The sequence below is a fragment of the Meleagris gallopavo genome, chromosome 2 (assembly GCF_000146605.3).
Source record: "Meleagris gallopavo isolate NT-WF06-2002-E0010 breed Aviagen turkey brand Nicholas breeding stock chromosome 2, Turkey_5.1, whole genome shotgun sequence".
Taxonomy (NCBI): Eukaryota; Metazoa; Chordata; class Aves; order Galliformes; family Phasianidae; genus Meleagris; species Meleagris gallopavo.
The window spans coordinates 8,557,097-8,577,459 of record NC_015012.2 but is presented as its reverse complement, the minus strand read 5'-3'; the positions used below and the strand labels follow the sequence as shown (position 1 = coordinate 8,577,459).

Here is a 20,363-nt window from a genome sequence, read left to right as displayed (position 1 = left end):
AGGATTTGGATTCCATGTGAGGATGTTGCAGGAATTCAATAAGCAACAAAACTGTAACAAAACTGTGAACGCTGATTTTGCTGCTTCTTTATAATAACCTTCATGAATGGCCTTTCATGGCCATTCACCACATCCACAAAGTGCATCTGTGCTGCATGGGTGCTCAATCAAGTACTGGATGCACAGTCAGCATAGCCCACTTAGAGCTTTGTAGAAGTAACAGTGAGTCACGGCTACCTACTGCATTACACTAAGTCACCACTGTAGCTTGTCTGTCTGGTATTTCAGTATCAGCTTTCAGCAATGCCAAGGGAGTTATTTCATTGATTCCAGTAAGCACGGATCAAACAGAAAGAAGAAAAAGGAGGGGGCAAAGGAAGGAGATCGTCTGTCATTTTTTTCCTTCTCACTGATGTGTGACATTTCCATCTTCAGTTTTGATTAAATTTCCCTTAATTAGCCTATTAAGCTAAAACCACCAAAGCTAATGATTGAAGTGTTGGTTAACTGATGATCTTGTTTCAGTGGAATTTGAAAGACATCATATTTCTAAATTAATAGTGGCATTAAATTGGAGAAGAGAAAAAGATGAACTATTTGTTGCAGTAATGCTGATCTCAAGGGAAGGCTTGTACTGAATCTGCATTCATGTTAGAAAATTAAAGAAAAACCATAGATTAGTAGGCAACCAGAGCAACACTGGTGGTTGGTCCTGACAGTGTTTGACATTTGCACAATTTTTCTATTTTGGGGGCTCTTCTATCTTTCTCATCACTGGTGAACTTCAGGAAACCTCTTATGTGTTCTGGACTCAGTGTTTCTGCAGTGGAAATTGGCGAGGCTGTCTTTTAAAAAAGAATTAAAAGCAACCTATTACATTTTTTCTTGGGCATGTTAGATGACATTCCACTTCATGACAGAAATACTCTTTTGTATCATGCCTTCCTGCGTTTAGGAACTGGACATTCGGTAATCTTTGTAAGAACAACCATTCATTGTCTGGATGGACAAGATTAGGATGTGTTTCACATACAGTTCAGTCATTTCTACTACTGGAATGCTAACTTACATGAGAAAGAAAATCAGAGCACACTTTGTCCAACAGCTCAATCAAAACACAAGGGCATATGGTCCCCAAAGTGCAAGTAACTCTGAGCAGAAATGCATCACTTGGGTGTTGATTTGTGAGGTTAATTCAATGGTGAAGGAGAGGCAGATTTTAAAACTGCTGGAGGCAACAAGTCTAATATGTGAATGCTGATAGCCACCAAAACAATGAGAGAAAATGTTTTAGATGAGTAACTATAAGGGATATAAGGGATGAGAGTCTGTGTGAAGAAAATTCTTGCTGGTTACTAGATTCTTGCAGTAGCGCAGGAAACAGGATTTGTATAAGCTTTTTAAATAAACAGGAATGCTACTAAGAAAAACCTTTTTTGTTCATCTGTTTGTCATCTGAACTGCAACATCTGCAAGAATTCATAATGGCTAAACGGTTACATCCAAAAGATAGAATAGCAGCCATCAGCAAGTTGTCTACATTAAAGAGACCCATAGATGGCTTCAAATTCTCCTGGTGTAAAACATTAAGATACAAAAGTGAACGTAGTTTAAAGAACATCTCTTTTTCTCTTGCAGCTTGCATCATAAAGCTTGCTGTCTTCATGTTTTTTCTAAGTTTTCATACAACTTCTTGGCTTTGTATCTGACTTCCATGTCATTGTGCTTTTATAAATTGATTTCTGGTCTCAAGCACAGTGTTATGACTTAATGTTGCAAATGTGTATCTGGAGAACATAGTTTCATAGAATGCCTTGAGTTGGAATGGACCTTAAAGTCTATCCAGTTCAAACCCCCTGCCATGGGCAGGGCTGCTAACTACTAAGTCAAACCACATCCAACCTGGCCTTGTATGCTTCCAAGTAACATGAAATTCTTAAGCTAAAAGAAAATACAAATCTGTCTGTGCCCTAAAATAAATACATAAATAAAAATGCCATGGTCTGTATACTATCAGGTTTGAAATATTTGGTTGTGGATTTTTTTATATATATATATTTTTTTGTCTACTAATCGATTTGTAATACCAATGAGGATGAGTTTACAGCAGTCTTTTCTTTTGGTAATGTAGAAATGGCAAAAGCCTATTTACTGCAAAATCCAGATGAGAATGAGGGTGATTTAAGGTACAGCTTCTACTGGGGAAGGGGATGATTGAGATCTGCTGTTCCTATGGACTAGCTAGTCTCAGCTCTCTCTCTCTCTTTTTTTTTCTTCAGGACTGTTGGATATCTTTTGTTTCCTTGAAGGTGGATCAACACCAAATACATAAATTGATTTCAGCCTCTGACCGCTAGATTCTTTTAAAAACTCTTAAATGACTTCAGGAGTCCCAGCTTACATACTTTTCTTAACACTTTAGGATATAAATCGCTTATGAGAATAAAATCAGTTTAATGGTTTGGAATTTCAACTTAAATCCTGAACTCACCAACCAACAAGTAGTGGCACCTTGTGTGCTTCTCAAGGGACATAAATTCACATGCAGCTCCCTTCCTCAGATCATCTTTGCTTGTTTGGGGTTAGGACTCTTTCTCTATCAATTTAATATATTTGTGTGTGAAAAGAAAGCCTTTTTCTTCCATTCTAAAACTGCTTTAATTTTGAATAGCTCTGTTTCATCCCTCTACCAGAGAGATTTTTAATCCCTGTTCTTCCAATCTCTGCAGGTTTTGGTTTCAGATCATTGCTTCGTGGGAAAGAGGATCCAATGCCATTATTGCTTTTGACAATGTCTCCCTTAGTCTGGACTGTTTTTTAACAAGTAAGTTTTCCTTCTGTCTGCAAGTGGTGGTTTGTCTTCTATTTGCCTTGCAGCTGAAATTTGGAGAGGGATGGAAACTGTGGGGAAGGGATTGTGTGTTGCTGCCTTCAAAAGACTCTTGGAAAGAAGTATGTGTCTGAAATATTTGTGCTCAGATAAAGGAGACCATTCAGGCACATATCTTATTAGTGGAACTGACTGGTGAATTGGTTCCAGGTTTGGCAGTAAATGGATAGCAAGACATACGGTGTCAGAGAGCCAGCTGCAGCTAGAATAGTAGCATCACCTATCCAGGCAAACTGATGCAGAAGCCAGTCTTTAATTATGGAGTTTGACATGACCTGGTTTGTTGTGTGACAGTTATCAAAATGAATGGCAGTTGGACTCTGTCTCAGAAAAGACAGGCAGTCTGTGATTGACACTAACTTTGCAATAACATTCAGCTCAATGAATTAGTTAAATTAGAACAATTTTTTGTTGTTGTGTTTTGTTGTTATTGTTGTTGTTGTTTGGTTTTCTTTGATTTGGACTGATGTGCATTTAAGTCTGAATCAGAAACTAAGATCTCCACTCTCATAGCCTTCGGAAAGGTTTGGATTTAGATTCAGACTTTGTGATTGATCAGCCTCTAAAATAGATTCAGCCTATACTTCTGCTGCCAGATTCACCCCATTTAGATTTTTATTGAGCAGTTGTGTCTAGCTTATAACCTCATGCATACTGAGATGCTTAAATTATAAATGTGTTTAATTATCTGACGCTCCATTCTTTGAAACAAAAACTGGCATGAGGATTGCTGCTCATAACACATGAAACTTCTGACTTGAGTTGAACAGTAGAACTTGACTACTTATTCATCTCCTAGGCTTGAAGCTACAACTTCTGTCATTTTCAGCGGGTTGAAAACCTCTAAGCCACTTCCTCATCCAACAGCAGTCAAAGTTTCATTTGCTTCGTGTTAGTTTGCACTGTCTGGGTTTGTGTGTATTTCCTTTTATGGAATTGTGCATAGAAATAATGCACCTCAGGTTCTGACATTCTAAAGAGATCTTAAAGTTAGGCTGTAATTGAGAAAGATGTACAACTTTTAACTGGTTGAAAGAAAAGCTTTCTAACAGCTGCTAAAGATTGTTTTGTACTTCTACATTGCGTCTTCATTCACTTGTTTTGTCCACCACCCATTCCTATTTATTTTTAATTTGTCACAGTTTCCATAACAGCAATTGAAAGTCAACCTGCCCATTCCTTTTAATGCTGGTATATCCTGTGACTACAGGCTCTAATTCCCAACAGAAAAGGTTCCAGCCCTTAATTTAGCTTGAGCTCTGGATTACATGCTGACTCAGCACAGTGATGAATCAGTCTGTGACTTCTTGTTTTCTAGTCAATGGAGAGAAGATACCTCGAAGTACTACTCCAGACTCAAGCAATTTGCTCACCAGTAGAAGAGGCCCGAATAATTTTGGATGGGAACAAAAACTTCTGGGAAATCTCCAACTCGGCACTGCCCCCATTTCTGGTCCAGCAGGTAATGGTCTGAACAGAGAATTATTTTCAGACAGCAGATTTCCAACAAGTGCAGTTTTCAGTTAAATGGAGCTAAAGGCAATATGACTTCCCCTTCCCCTCCTTTCTTTCCCCCCCCCCTTCCCCTCCCTAAGGCTTTCTTCAGAACTTTTCCTAAGTTTGTTCTAAACAAACAAAAAACCTAACTCTATACAAAGCAATTACCTTTAGCTGTTAAAACTGTAATTTTGCTTGCAAATTTGTGAGAAAAAAAAAAAAACTGCAAGACAGGTTTATTTGATCTCATGATTTAAAAATAGGAAGGAATCAAAGCAATTTAACTGAGTCTAGAATGTGGTAACTTGAACACTCATCTCTAATTAACATAGTCTTGATTTGAAATAACGTAACTACTCCCTTTTTTCTGTAATATCTTCATTCCCCATTTGAAGAAGTATAGTAAGGGACTTGATCTTAGAAACATCATTTTCAGCTAGTCAGAAATGACAGTCCTGTATACCTGGTTCTCTCCTGTTCCATGGTTCCCCTTTCCAGCTTAGCTGTGTCCCAAGGATTTGCTTCTTCCCTCTCTCATGCTTGCCCTCACATTCTCAATATCTGTGCTGTACACATGCATTTATATTTCAGTCTATTCCTTTTACCTCTTCCTTGACAGTTTTTCTTACTAATTCAATTCAAGTGGTCACAACCAACCTGGAGGTGCACCACAGACCTACCTGGAGAAGGGGGGCTGACCATGGAAATACAGGAAAGAAGCATTGGCTACAAGTGCCACCTTTAGCACTGTGTGCAGCTGTTTCTCCTCACACGGTGCTAAAGTTGACAATTACCTGACAATTTGAAATACCACTCTGCTTAAGTTAGAAAACAGAAGTATGGTTGGTACATGCCTACTTATGATGTAAGTAAGTAGGCATGAGTAAGTCCAGGAGTTTGTTCGTGCTGTCTCCTTCTCTCCCATTCCTTTATTTTAAAAAGACTACTTTAAATCTGTTCTATTCTACGTTATGTTTCACTTTGCTACCTGCAGTGTACTGTTGAAATGCATGCACTAGTGCTAAGTCAGTTCTGATACCAACAGCAGTCTAGCCAGTGTGATCAAAAGCTCCATACAGTCTTGCAAGCCTGACTGAAAAGCTGGACATATTAGCCCCAGCAGAGCAGCTGCTGGTACATGAACCAGCAAGTTCTGGTAAAGTGACCTCCAACAGTGGAAAATCTCTGCAGTGTCTGCCAAGGGTTGCATCAAGTGGAGTTTATTGATATTTTCTGTACTGTGTCATACAGCAAGAAAAATGCAGGAGCAAAGGATTAGGTAGGGAGAATGAGCCTTTATGAGAGGATACTGGGTTGTGTGGACCTGTGCATTAGGGTTCTTTCATGTTTGCCTAAATGATCTGAATTTACATGCTTGCCTACATAAGTTTGCAAACAATACTAAACTAGGAGCTGTTAAGGATAGAGGGGCCTTGCAGGGGGAGCTGGCTGATCAGTCACCAAACACAGGAAGTTTAACGAGAACAAATGACAGGTTCTGTACCTCTGGGACAAGGTAGTCTCTATAGTACTGAATCACCTTTTACCTTTACGTTCCCTGCTCCCTGCTCTCAGTAAACAGTGCAGATGCTTGTTTAGTCCCTGGGCTATGCATTTTACCCTGGTTTAATCTTGTTACTTTCTGCATCCTGTAATGCATTTAAGAAACCTCAGGCAGAGTCTGCCAAGGCCATTGCTTTCATGGCCTCATATTTACTATTGTGTGAGTGAAGCAACAGCATCATCACCACCCTGAAGTCCTGAAGACTGCACTGACCAATATAAGCTCAGCCAGAAGTAATTACAGCTAATGTGATCCTTGGCTCATATGGTGCTTCACCGGCTGTAATACTTCCTTCTTAAGAAATCATATTGAAACTAAGAAAAAAACTCTGTTTCTGTAGCTAAGGAGACAACAGAATAATAAAATGCCTTCCTCGAGTCTATGAGCCAGCTCAGCCTACACAGCTATGAGTACAGTCTGAAAGACAGGCACCGCTTCGGTTACCTGACCATATATCCAAATAAAGTCCATTGCTTTTAAGGGTAAGGGGCTGGATTTGCTCCTTTGTAATTGAGAACAACCTCTTATAGACATTGACTGTGCTAGAATATCCAATTTCGGCAGAAGAAATAAATTGTCATCACTGCCAATGTCACTGCCCCCGCTTTATTCTCTGGCCCTGTACTGAGTGAATTACTTCAGCCCTGCCATTGCTTGACATGGCTTGGCACGTCTCTGTGATCCATACACAGGAAGCCAGCAAAAGGTTTGAAGTATATAACACAGCCACACCGTAAAGTATCTTGAAGCTTCTGGAGATCTATTAACCACTGTCATTTATAAAGGACAGGCCAATGAATGTGTTGTGTGGGGAATAAGACCCTAAACTGCTACAATAGTGATGTTATTCTCTCAAGTTTCTTGATGATGACCAGAGCTAACACACAAAAAATCCATGTAAATCTGAATTTGCCCGTCAGTTGCAATGCAAGACAGACAGCCACAAGGCTGTGCACAGGTTTTCCTTTTCAATTATTTCATTAATGTGTCATTTACTAGAATACCAGCTTCTTGCAGAAAGATTGCAAGTGAAACTTGGTTCTGGAAGAAGCCTGCCAAAAAGTTACAAGAAAGGCTGCTTATACCAGAGTATTGAAGCAACCACATTTGTAACTAGAACTTTTGACTGAAATTTCAGATTAAATCTGCACAGAGGTTGTGCAGATGTAAAGCATGCTTACTTCAGCTTAGTTTTTAAATTTCTTCGCTATTAGTTTAAGTAAAACTGACAACTGCTCAAACCACAGCATCTCTCTACAGGGAGTTGAACAACCAATTAAAAAGCCAATTTAAATCAAACCAATGCAATTTCCTTTTATAGACAAGACGAGAGTATGGGAAATTCAGGCACAGAGAGATACAGAGAGCACTAATGAGGAATTCTAGGTAAACAAATGACTATCATGGATATGTGAGGGGAGAAAATAGGATTCTCAGTAGGCAAAAGGAGATAACAAGAATTGGAGCGCTCAAGCTTTAATTAAAGATTTCTGATGCTTCTGAGTAGGCCCAAAATGCCATGAGGATAGCCTCTCTTTTGATGTTTCAGCATCTCATCAGCCTGCTGACAACTTATTTGTGTCAGTGTACATGGTACCAAACTGTACCACGTACTGGTGGGTTATAAAATGAATGAAAAAATGTTAAGCTTTTTCCCCTCAAATCTTGCACTGTTTTGTGCCATCCGATCTGCTATTGTGAGACCATGGTTTCCTGCATGGAAGCTGTCACCACGTAGTCTTCTGGACTGGATTGCCATTTTCTTCAGCTCCGGTTTCTTCCCCACACACTTGGTGGTTGCAAAGACTTTGGGTTTTTTGCATCAGAGAGTGTCCTGTTGCAAGTACTTGCATAGTTGTTTCTCGGAAGAACTCTGAGTCACATTAGTTAATCAGATGAAGGAGCTGAAAGGAACAGCAAAGCGAGTATTAAGTAGAAGAAAATTACATTTGGTTGCTTTTTGTGCGCAATTATACTAACTGAACTGTTGGCGTAATGCAATAAAGGTATCTGCAGAATTGTATTTTTGTATTAAGCATCAATTAGCACAGTGAACAAATGGCTCAGTACCCTCCTCCTCAGCAAGAGGAGCATTCTGAATAGTGATAGAAAACGTTCAGAGATGGATGGATAGTGGGATCTCAGATGATGTAGGCATGAATTTCTTTATTGCAGTGTTTGCACTTCCTTTATCTAGAGGATAAAAAATAGCAAAGGTACAATACTGAGAACCAACACAGCTAAGTTAAATTGGAATTCCTGCTCTCTAGAATTAAACAAACCATTGAAATAAACAGATTTTAGGCCTAAAATTTAAAGCTTCCTTTATTCTTTAAAAACAACAGTTTAAACTGTGCAGAAACTGCTATAAATCTAAGGAAAGGTTTTGAAATAATTTTGCTGCCTCCTCCTGACCTGGTCTCTGTTATCCAACTTGCATTTCTATTACCTTTTGCAATACTAAATGAGAAAAAAAATCCGAAAAGTTACTAGTATCTCCCACTAAGCAGCCTTTATGGAAATTAATTTTATTCATGCTGCTTTGTTAGTTAATGCTTCCTGAATGTAGCAAGAAACAAACTGTTCTCATCATTGTTCGAAGCCAGCTCCTTGCCCTGTTATACTGACCACAGATAATTTCCTCAAAGGATGCCCTGATGGTGTTTCCTTTATCTAGATGGACATGTAAGAAAATTCTAATACAAGAACGAAGTTATGTGTATTTACTAGAAATGGCATTGAGTTGTGATCTGATATACATTCGTAATTACAGCAGCTCTTGTTGAGCTGAATAATATATCCAAGTCTTCTATTGCCTTCATCAATGGCAGCCAAATGTCACTGGTCTCCTGTTACAATCACAGAATGGCCTGGGTTGAAAAGGACCACAATGATCATCTAGTTTCAACCCCCTGCTATGAGCAGGGTTGCCAACCACCAGACCAGGCTGCCAGAGCCACATCCAGCCTGGCCTTGAGTCAGCTTCTGAATTCCTTTGTGGGTTGAATGTTTCAAAGGAGTTTGTGAATGCTTTTACAAATAGATGAAGGAAGTGTTCTGCTTGTCCATGGCATTGTGTTCATTCACAGCTGCCTTAGTGAAATGAAGTCCCTGAGGGACAATTAACAGAATCAATTGCTTCCATAATTTTAGCCACTGTGGTTTTTGTGCTCCTAAAGTGGTAGGCTTTATAACCCTTACTAACTCTTATTTTTATTAATTTAGTGGAAGTGAGATACCCTCTTGCCTGAATAGAGGTTGTGGCAATGTGTCCCTAATAGTGCCTACACGTAGTTATATTGCACTGATGCATTTTGCCATTGCCTTATTTTAGATTCCAAAAGATGCCCAGCACCATGGTGCTTAGTTTGTGATTTCCTCAAATCACAGGAAAACTTTGGTTTAGAACAAGTTGGACCTTGGTTCAAACCAGCTTAATTTAACAAATGCCATTTAATACATTTAGACCCTTGAGGTATAGCTAAAATGCCCGCGGCTGTTTTGTGATGTGGGGTTCATATGCTGTATGTGACAGTCAAATTGCTTTCTACGTTAGCACTACAAATGTGCTTTAGGCTTTGTGCCTCTGTTTTCTTTTCTTTGCTGTTTGTTGTTTTTTGCGGCAGCGCTGCCTTGGGCTGTGAGTTGTATCTGAGCCTCAAAATAATTAATCATTTCAAGTCTTGTGGGCTTTTGTTCTTTTTCCTTTGCTTGAGCCAGGCATCCGTCCCCTTTGCTGCAGCTGAAATCCAGCGCTGTTAATTGCTGTGCATCTTATGTACCCAGCCAAGCAGTGCAGAAATGAGAATTTTTGCTCTAAAGAAGAAAATAATTGTCAACATGTATAAATATATCAGTAAATCTAATTGGGAAGAAAAGTTGGGAAGAAGGATTTTATTTTTTTATTTTTTATTTTTTTAATCTATTTTAATAGGGGCTAAATGTCATTTCTTGCACAATATTTTTTTTCTGTGAACTTAGCAGTGTGTTGGGAAGCCTCCCAGGCAGCTTGAGGAGGGCAGGTGTGTGGGTGAGCAGGCAGCAGACCAAATAGTTCCCTGCCAAATTTTCCATGAAAGTGGGCATTCTATCAATATATAAATTATTCACTGAAATGTAATACCCCAATTCTGAATCTCGATTCATTTATTTTCTTCCACCTACACTAAGCAGGCATTTCCAGTTCTTAAATCCAGTTAGCATCTTACAACTGCCCATGGTAGGATCTATTAGGGACGTTGCGTTTGGCTTCCTGTTAATTTTCATCATGGGAATTCTCAGCTGTTTCTGGAAATCAGGCATCTGTATCTTGTATGAAGTCAGGCAAAATTCCAAAGCAGTGCCAGCAGTGCTCCCCATCATCCAGTGCAGATTGAAGAGGCAGTGCCATGCAGTATGCAATGGATCACAGTTGTATGCGAGTGGGGAAAAAAAGAAGTGCTTCTCCGCTGCCTGCTTAAGGAGTTTGGGATCAGGGCTGTTGCTTTAGTCTTTGGAGATGAAAATAATGCTTCAGATGGAATTAGGGAGAGCTGCTGTGCTGTGGCAGGCAGCAACATGTTGAAGTCTTGAGCTCAAGAGACATGCTGCAGTCGTTTTGAGAATCAAGAGAAAACCTATACATTACAGGGAATGAATGAATGGTTATTCTTGCTCTAAAAAAGAACAGCTATCCTTACTTCAAAAAGAAATGATGGGTTATCTAAGGTAGGGAGTACTCTGAATCTGTTTTAATGCCGATTTAAGATTTTCAGCTACTGTTGTTTCTGCAGATTGAGGATGAGATTTGTGAAACTTAAGAGAGAAGAGGAGGGGAAGTGAAAGCTTTTTCGTCTGTATCCAAAATTGTAATTGAGGCCTATCTGTGCTATTTATGTTGAAATGAGGGGCAACTTCTTCCCATGCTATTCTGTTCCATTGAATTCAGCAGCAAAGCTGTTAAATGTTGGAATGGCTTTTGGTATAAAAATAAAAGTGGAGATAAACAAGAGAAAAACTACTTTTTGCAGATCAGAGCAGTAGTGACAAATGAGGATATCATGCAATACCTGACTGTAGGCTTTTACTGAAACCTTTGTTCCCTGAAATCAGTTGCAGTCAGACATCACTTGGGCCAGGCTTCTTCCAACTGTGGTGTTTTTTTGTTTTTTTTTTGTTTGTTTGTTTGTTTGTTTTTGTGGATATTACCACAGCTCTGCTGCTTCTGAAACATGTCTTCATTCCTGCCCACCATCTACATGAACTGAGCAGTTAGATATGTTTGCTTGCACAGAATGCAGCAAGTGCAGAACCAGGTAGGCTTTAGACCGCTTCTGAAATCTAAGATAACTCCTGTGCTCAGTCATCTCCAGGCTCCTTATGTCACACTTCCAGTCATAGTATATTGTTGGCTTTTTTTTTTTCTCCACACCTCTCATGCTCTGCTTTAAAAGTCAAATTCAGAGAGTTTAGATGCACATTCACTAATCTTAGATCACCAGCACGGTTTGGTCTTACCCTGATACTGCCTGTGCTCTGGAAGTGAGCATCTTACAGGCTATTGAAGAAGCAGAAAATACCAAATATTTTCAGTTCAAGATTTAGTGGCATGATGTTTACAGCAGGAGGGTATTTTTCTTCTGTTCTTTCCAGGGCATTGAGCTGGTTAAGGAAACAGAGGGTCATTACAAAGCATTTTGGAATAAGATGTAGTTCATTGATCCCCTGCCCATGGTACCCAGTGAGAGCCAAGAGCTGCCTCTTGCAGGTACAGCCATGCTGTGTGTTGCACGTGTGACAGTCTATAGGTACTTCTGCCATGTAAGCAGATAACTAAGGAGGGAAGTTTGTTTAAATGGAGTAAATTCTAAATGCAAAGCTTAACCATAGCAGCAGTATGCATATGCTGTGGTCTGTGTTAGGTTATATCCCTTTCCATTTTCCATATCATTCTCTCATCTTTTGGGTATATTGTCCTCTACAAGGTCACCTGCTGCTACCATTGGGAACATTTTTGATGTTTCACCAGAGACATCCAAATGGCTTCTTATTGTTCCAAGCAAAGACATTTACCTGTCTGCTTTACTAAACATATGTTTCAGTGCAGGTGGTTTAGCCCACTGGGATGCTGCAATGTTAAATTGCTGTGATAGCTGACAGAAGGTGTCTCATCTTCCATTTTGTGTGAAATTTCACTTTGTTTTTGATGATGGGTTTTTTCATTGTTTTTTTCTTTTTTTTTTCCCCAATAAAAATAATAAACGTAAGTAACTTCAGGTATAAGACTATAAGTATTTGCAGAATCAGAGCTACTGAAGCATTTTGCATAGGAACCTTTAGGCCCGCTTGCTTTCTTAGGTGCTTTCCCTTCTTGCCTGTTGTTCATGGAGGGAAGCATGCTGGTGTCCGAAGAGGAGAGGGGAATTATTCCATTTGCTATCTACTAATTTTAAGACTTTATATAGCTATCCATTGCTGAGGGATTTGAGAAAAAAGTAAAATAAGTCCATCTGTGTACAACAGTAGAAAAGTACCTAGAAGGTCCTTGGAGGGTGGTCTTGAGGACAGGTGATACAGATTTTGCAGTAAGACATAAGAGCTTATTCTCTCAGCAATGCTTAGATAGGGGAGCTTTCCTAAAGCAGTTTTGCATTACTTCAGGAGCTGCCAGGGCTCAGTTATAAAGGTTTTTCAGAAGTACCAGCCACTTTATTTCTTGCACTATTATCAAATTGTTTGATCCATTTCATGCATTGAAGAATGAATTTAGCCCATCTCCAGGATTAGTTTGTGAAAACTTGTGGTTGGCTTTACTACTGTGTTGCCTTTATTTCTGACAGGTGAGCTGCCACAGCAGCAATAATGGTAGAAGTGCTTGCCTTTCTTATCCAGACACTTGTTCATTATTAGTTCTGGACCAGGGCTGCTCAGAAAATAGTGTCAGGTGCCAAGAAGCAGAATCTAGCTAACGCTCTCACTTTCTGAGCTAGTTAGTTCTGAAAAAGCCTGCATATGTTGTATTGCACTACCCTTCGCCAGTGCTAGAAGGAGAATTGGCTGGCCCAGCATCATTTATAAAAATAATATTTTCTTTAGACATGTTTCAAGTCTTTTGCCTTTAACGGCAGTTTATTATACTGCCATGTTCTCTGTCAGTGGGATGAACTCCAATAATAGAGTTCATTGGATTGTGTGGATTTGCTTGTTAACAAATATGGATGATAAATCACACAATGTGCACCAAAAACTGCCCAGTCTATTTATTTTCCATCTAGAGGTTAGTTTTGATTACGTAGGCAATATTTCCTTATTTATGAGCCAATATGTTGAGGTGGGTATTATAAGAGCATTGTGATCTTGCAACATGCTGGCATCATGTATTCAAATTAAAATTCAGGTTTGTGAGGCACAAATCATCAAAGCCATGTTCTAGAAATCTATTTGTACTGAGCTGGTCTTTCCATCTGATGAAAAAGGCTGCAATAGATATGCATTGATTTACACCCAAAGATCTGAACTATAACATGAAGAGCTGTATGCTTGTTCTACAGACCAGTTAGGGGTTCTGCCTTCTGAAACTTAACTTGAATCTCATCTAAATCATTATTCAGTTTACTGTTATGTTGTACTCACTGAGATAATGTCGTATTTACAGGCTTTTATCTAATTAACAGCTACTTTCCCATACAAAATAGGTTCAATGATCAAATGTAAATATGAGCTGAAATGGCTAAAATGTACACTCTTGAAGTTGGGAGCATGCTGTTTAACAGCCTAACGAGCAAAGCCAGAGACTGAGTGGTCTGTGCTGCGTTTTACTTCTGTTCTACTCTGTTATCTTTACCTTTTTGAGCCTTAGAAAAAATAAAGCCGTACTCATGGTTGTAGCAGTTTTGAGAAGTTTTAGATGAGAAGCTGTCAAAGCTGTACAGTGTTATGAGTCATTTGAAAGAATTGTGGTGAATATTTGTTCTGGCTAAAACCTCAAGGGCCAAGTTCTTCTCTTGATACTGCAATAACAAAGAGTGGATGAAGAGCAGAGCAGCTATTTGATCTTTGCGTGCTCAGAGCATGGTTTGTCTACATTCTCATTTCAGATCACTGGCTGTTCACAACATGTGGTGCTAGTGGAGCCTATGGCCCCACACAGAGCCAATGCAATGATGCCTACAGGAACTCCAACCTCAGTGTGATTGTCGGAGCTGAGGGGATTCTCCAAGGTATTCAAATCTGGAGAGTACCAGCAACCAACACATACAGGTAAGGGAAACATCTGTTGCTCTCATAATATGAGTTTGTGTTAAAATTTCTCCAAGCTGTGGATACGTGCTTAGACGTGTATGTGTTGTATTCAGAAATTTAGGCAGATCTACTTCTCCTTGATTTTGTGATTTCCAGTCTTTCCAGTTTTAGATTTGTTGTCCAGCAGATGCTACTATTTGGTGAAATGGAGAAGAGAAAAAACAACTGTCCCGAGGCACATAAATATTCAGCCTAAATACTTTACAGGATGGGAGAACTTTATAAGTAACTGAAAACTGAGTATTTTGACCTCCCCGAGCCCAGGTCAATGCATCCTATATGCTACCAATTGAATTTTGGGATCAGATTCAGTTTTTCTCACTCTTCATCTGATATAGGAGGTACAACTTTGTCAGCTTTTCTTACAGGACAGATTGCATCAGCCTCTGCCCTGTTTTGGAACTAGATATAGTAGGTTGAGTCTCTATGCCTATCAGCACTGTAGAATTGATTTTGGAAGCCAGCCACCTAAGTGTTAGGCTTTGACATGAGAGTTAAAATGCTTAAAATCCCCCTACAGAGTTGTCCTTAAAGGGAGATGATCAGGTACAATTTAATGCAACTTAAGCTGATTTTTACCACTTTTCCTATTTTTGCTCCTACTGGGAGAAAAGGTGCAAAGGTTAGCCCACTGTATCTCAATAGTAACATCAAGCCATAACATGCACCACTTTGTCTCAATGAATCAATGATTATCTAGTGTATTTTTAATGCAGCATTCCCTATTAAAACTAATGATAGTGTCATGGATTTTGAAGCAGAAAATTCTAGTGTAGTCTTTGGACAAATTTCAATTAAAACTTACTGGCACATTCTCTGTTGTTGTTGGGGTTTTTTGTTGGTTTTTTTTTAGTCTTATTTAAAAAATATGTATATTGGGGGTAGATACCAGTCTATAACAGAAGTCTGCTGCAAAGCAGTTATGAGAAACTGGCTAGGTTAGGCAATGCTCAAGTTCTGCCAGTGTGCCTATTACCAGAAGGATTGATGATAATGAAGAAAGCATTCACGGTATTTTACTCAACTATCAAAAATGAGTTGCCTGAGGTGAAGAGAATTTTTCAGGACCAGCATTCAGTAAATAAAGATATAAAGTACAGCCCAAAAGAGAAGAGGCAATAAACTTACAGTATTGTCATTTCTTTAATATTGGAGGCCAAGAAAGAGCCAAAATTTTAGTGCAATTGTAGGCTGATTTTTGCTACACAATACAAACCACGGGTGAAATGAGGCTCCTGCAGGAAGGACGTAAATATTTAAGGTCCTATAAATGACCTAACAGGCTTTTAGTTCAGTATAGATAACAAATGGCTAATATCATTAACTAGATGACATTCTCTTCTGTGCTTCCTAAGGCTGCTGTAGAGAATTCACAGCCTGAGGAAAGGAAACAGCAACTGTGGACCTAAATTATCTTGACATATTCCTGATTCGGAGCTGCTGGAGGAGCAGGAGGGACCCCCATAGCATAGCACAGCTCTAGGAAAACATCAAGTTGCAATATCAGCAGTAGGCTTTCCAGATTCTAAATCCACAGCCTATATTTAGCTTTCCCTTGCAGGCCTACTGCACCGCGAATCCTGCAGGTCCATCTGATACCCATCTCCAATTTATCTGACCCAGAGATAAAATCCTCCAGCTGGCTGTTGGGCTGTTTAGAAAGCTGGTATGGTTCATCAGTGCATCTTGCACTGTGTAATGCAGCACAGTGAGTTACATACCTAGTAATTGAATAAGCTGAATATAGATCATGTGAACACAAGGCAAAATATGCTTTACTAACTCTCAGAGATAGAAGGCTTAACTTTTCACTGAACTCTGCTAACGTAAGCTTACCCCACTATCTGTGAAGGCCTGGGTAGGCTGCCACACACTGTACATTGCTTCATTTGAAGATTGCATTCTTATATACTCCAGTGCTGTTGCAGACGAAATAAGCTGGTTCAATCCATGAGGTGAGCATTGTATAATAATAATAATAAAGTTAGGCAGTATAAAAGAATATTTTTTCTTTCTAGCTTGTCTTCAAAGCATTCAGAAGACTTTGTCATCCCACATCTATGCCTATGACCAACTATGAAAGAAGCAAGCTGTAACAAATTACATTACCATCCATTAACCAAATTCATTCATTTTTTAAAGCAAGAACCTTTAGTCCTTTTTTCTGTATGACCATTTGATGTCACTTCTACAATTCTCTTTTTTCTTGTCCCTTCTTGTAACGTAAAACAAAAACACAAGGCTGTGCTTGTACTGTCAGCGCCCTTTGCACATGCTGCTCCTTCCTGAAGTTTTTAGGAAGGTATGCTGTGTTTTGCTAATGTCTTCTCAGGTAGTGTGACTTTCTTCAAGGCCAGTATGGATTTAAGTGTATCCCTCCCATTAAAAAGTCTTGCCTAAGGAAAGGGATCCTGCTCTAACTTGAAGTCAAGATAGCCCATCTCTTTAAATAGCAATACACATTTTAAATATGGAATGACTATCTCCCAAACCTGCCATTTATTATTTGTTTGCAGCCCTTGAATGAGGCAGAAATGGGTTTTCTCGAATTTTGTGATATCATTGCTTATATGCAAAATCTGTTTATGCACAGAAAAATATGGCCCTAATTGCAGCCAATTAGCTGTGCCAGCTTGCTGTGCCTGACAGCGCACTTCATTAAGCATTCCAAAATTCTACAGTAAATTTAGCTCAGTCTTCAGGTTCATGCAGTGTCTGCTCAGGGGAGCCCAGTACTGTGTGTTTATCACTTTTTCTGCTGGCTCCAGTGCAGCCTTACTGAGAAATGATTGCTTTGGTTACCGAGAGTGGCATGAACATAGTCGTGTCACGTTGCAAGGATCTAATCTGCTTTATGAGGCACTTGATGCTCCATGTTTGCTATGACATCAAAATTGCTCCAGGCTGGCTGCCTCGTAGTAGTGTCACAAGGTGAGATCCTCTCAGGGCAAGAGCTAGCTGAAAGTGAGCTGGTTGTTCCCTGAGGGAGGAAGCTGCCCGCCTGACCTGGTCAGGGTGCTCATACACACTGAGCTCTGCTGGTTTGTTTTGCTTTCAGCCTGCAGGACTGTGCAAGGCAAAGACCCATCATACGCTAAAGGATAGGAGTTAAGGACAGCATCTTTACTGGAATAGGTAGGAAGACTGGGAAAAAATTTGTATTTTCAGCCTTGCATCACTGTTTACACACTCAGGTTGAATTTTACTCTCACAGAAATAGCTGCACAGCTATGGAAGTCACTGGAAAATCACCTACTTATTTCAGATCTAAACTGAGCTAGCTTGGTTTGCCACCATTCACTTGCTGATGAAGTCAAGTGACTATGTCTTTTGTTGCAGCAGAAATGCATTTCATGGTATTTATGACATGCTTTGCAGTCTCATGGTAAAAACTGCTTCAAATATGTGAGACGTTTATGTACATAGAAAAGGAGGGGGAGGATTTGAGCAGTCCAATTTTTGAGTATATCAACAATAGTAAGGACTTTTGAATCTTGACTGCTTGGAATAAAAGTCCCAGAGCCTTACCTGAGACCGCAGCAGCCTCTGCGTGCAAACCAGCTGCTCCTGGCTGGAGACAGTGTGATATTCATGGTGACTGTGAGGTAAGCCAGGAGGCTTTTGCCTTCCCTGTTTACTGCCAGTAGTGTGCCCATTTACTGTTTTTCATTCTGTTCCTGGAAATTTGAGAACTGTTTCCCATCTGGTCTACTGTACTGGTACCGGTGACAGTCTGCTTTCTCAAATTTCCCCATCAATATTGTGCGTAACGTTCTATTTAGGCATATGTGCTGTACTCATTAGTTCTACTGCTTCTGATCTTTCCAGCGCTCACTGCAAACCTCTCAAGGGCATGCCTTCTGGGAAACAAGATATGTTACATATACTAAAATTTGAAACTACAGGGACTTGTGCAGTGTGTCCTCAGCAGTGTGAAAGAAGCTGTTTTGTAGCTACTCAAGTTCATAGACTCACATAGAACAGAAGACCTCAGTCTTCAAGCTTTGACTTTATATGTACTTAGAGTTGTCAGGTCTTTGGGGCCAGGCTCTGTGATGCTGTATACAGTTCAGGTGTGCAAAGTACTCAGTGCCCATAAGTCGTTGATATTATCTTCCACTTGTCTGGAACAACTCAGGTGCCACGTTTGTATGGGAACTGCTGAGTCACAGCCTGAACCTCTGATTGATCACCTGAGGTGAGCAGTGAGTCAGTCAGCCACGGGAACACAGGTGAAGGCAATTCTCCTGTACTACCAGCAGGGGTGGAGCCTGGCTGCACTTCTCCTAGATCCCATCTAAGACCTGACTGCCAGTAGGGAAGGATCTCTTCTAGAGATCCCTCCTCTGAGTTTTGCAGCGAGCCCAGGACATGGATAAGCATTCTATCTATTCTCTTTTTGTTATTATAATCTGCTTAGCCAAACTCTCTAGTTTATTTCATAATTATAACATCTTTATATTCATTATTATACACATGTTCTTGTGTTCTTTTTCCTTTAGCATCTCAGGTTATGGAGCTGCTGGTGGGAAAGGAGGGAAGAACACTATGGTGAGATCCCATGGCGTGTCTGTACTGGGAATTTTTGACCTCCAGAAGGATGATACGTTGTATATCTTGGTGGGACAGCAAGGAGAAGATGCTTGCCCTAGTGTAAGAGATTGTCCTTTTTGCTTTGCCGTAATACTTACAAATTGGAGGAATTTTCTCTGTTTACAGAGAAAATCATTATCAGTGAGAAATCTGGGTTTATTAGTTTCAAGGGATATGTGCAATTTTACTGAGAGGGTTTGAATATCCAAAGATAAAGTGCCATATCAATAGGCTCACTCCTTCAACATTCCAGCCCCACTGATAATACTACAAGCTGCTGATTAATCTGTATATCTCAGAGCACCTGTGTGGGTTTGCAGAGGGAGAAGTCAACCCTGCCTTCCTTTCCTCTGACTGCAAAGAGCTCTGGCTTTGCTCTGCTGTTCAGTCCAACCCTACAGCTGGCACAATACTCTGCAATGGGAGATGCCCACCTCACAGTGCCTGTTTGTTTATTTTCTGTGTGGGACTGGGAGACACAAATGAATTCCTGCTGAGACAGCTCTGATTTTTGTGGTACTAGCTAAACATTGCTGCAAATATCTAGATGGAAAGGAGCAACTTCTGCCATTTGCAGTAGTCTGTTAATCTTTTAGTATTCTTTGGAGGATTTGGGATTAAGAGATTGTTATGAATGGAACTAAGCCTTATCTGCTGAAATTTCACCTACAGATTTGAGGTGGGCATTTAAATGCTGAGCGTTTCTCAACTTTTAGATGGCTGGCATTCAGGAAGTGAAAGTTTGACCGTCTGTTAGAGCAGAGAAGGTTTGAAAGATGCAGACAAGAAAGTGGGGTTTTCGAGGCCATGTGCTGAAATAAATAATGTTAAACCTGGAATTACACACATCTACAAACAAACCATAAATATGAAGCCTCTTTGAAATAAGAAGTGCCCTAACTCAAACTTCCATCTAACATCTATAACTAGGACATTCCAGCTCAGTGTAATATATGGAGTCATTAGATTTCAGGTCTCTGTAATCTCACTGAGAATTTATTGAGTGCTAATGTAATTCTTTCATTGAAGCAGAGAGACTGTATTGACTTGTAGAAGGGACCTTTACTAGATTGGATTGTAATCAGTTATGTCTTCGCTATGAAGGTATTTTTTTTTTTTTTAATTCAGTTGTAATCTAGTGGCCCCTCTGAGTCATTGACTTTGTCATCATATTAATCATCCCCACTCAAGTTCTGGTCAATTAAGGAAAGGGTAAAGGAGAGGGTCGTTTTGCTCCACAGACAAGTCCACAAACTCTAAGTAGATGACATTCATTTTTTGGCACACTGTTTTCTGGTCAACAGAATAGTTTGTAACTTAAGGAAGATGCTTTTATCAGGTCTCTCTTCCAAAAGAAAATACATACGTGAAAGTAGATAGAAACATAACAGTTCTACTGTACAACTGTTTGTGCATTTTTTCCTTAAAATGTCATTAGCTTAGTGAGTATAGTGTACACAACAAGATAGGGTTACTCAGGTGAAACTTATAAAACAAAATAAATCACAAGCTCTCTTCTTGTTTACAAAAACTCAAAGC

The 20,363-nt window shown here is 39.7% G+C and overlaps 1 protein-coding gene across 2 annotated transcripts in view; it reads left to right on the top strand.

Annotated features, from left to right (window-relative positions):
* The window catches only part of ALK (ALK receptor tyrosine kinase), a 751,299-nt gene that overhangs the window by 704,452 nt on the left and 26,484 nt on the right, over positions 1 to 20,363 (top strand). For both annotated transcript variants that reach the window (XM_031552309.1, XM_010706516.3), the window contains exons 7-10: positions 2,730 to 2,824; positions 4,209 to 4,352; positions 14,027 to 14,189; positions 18,734 to 18,884. In XM_031552309.1, the coding sequence (XP_031408169.1) occupies positions 2,730 to 2,824; positions 4,209 to 4,352; positions 14,027 to 14,189; positions 18,734 to 18,884 (553 nt within the window). The remainder of the gene's footprint in view (positions 1 to 2,729; positions 2,825 to 4,208; positions 4,353 to 14,026; positions 14,190 to 18,733; positions 18,885 to 20,363) is intronic.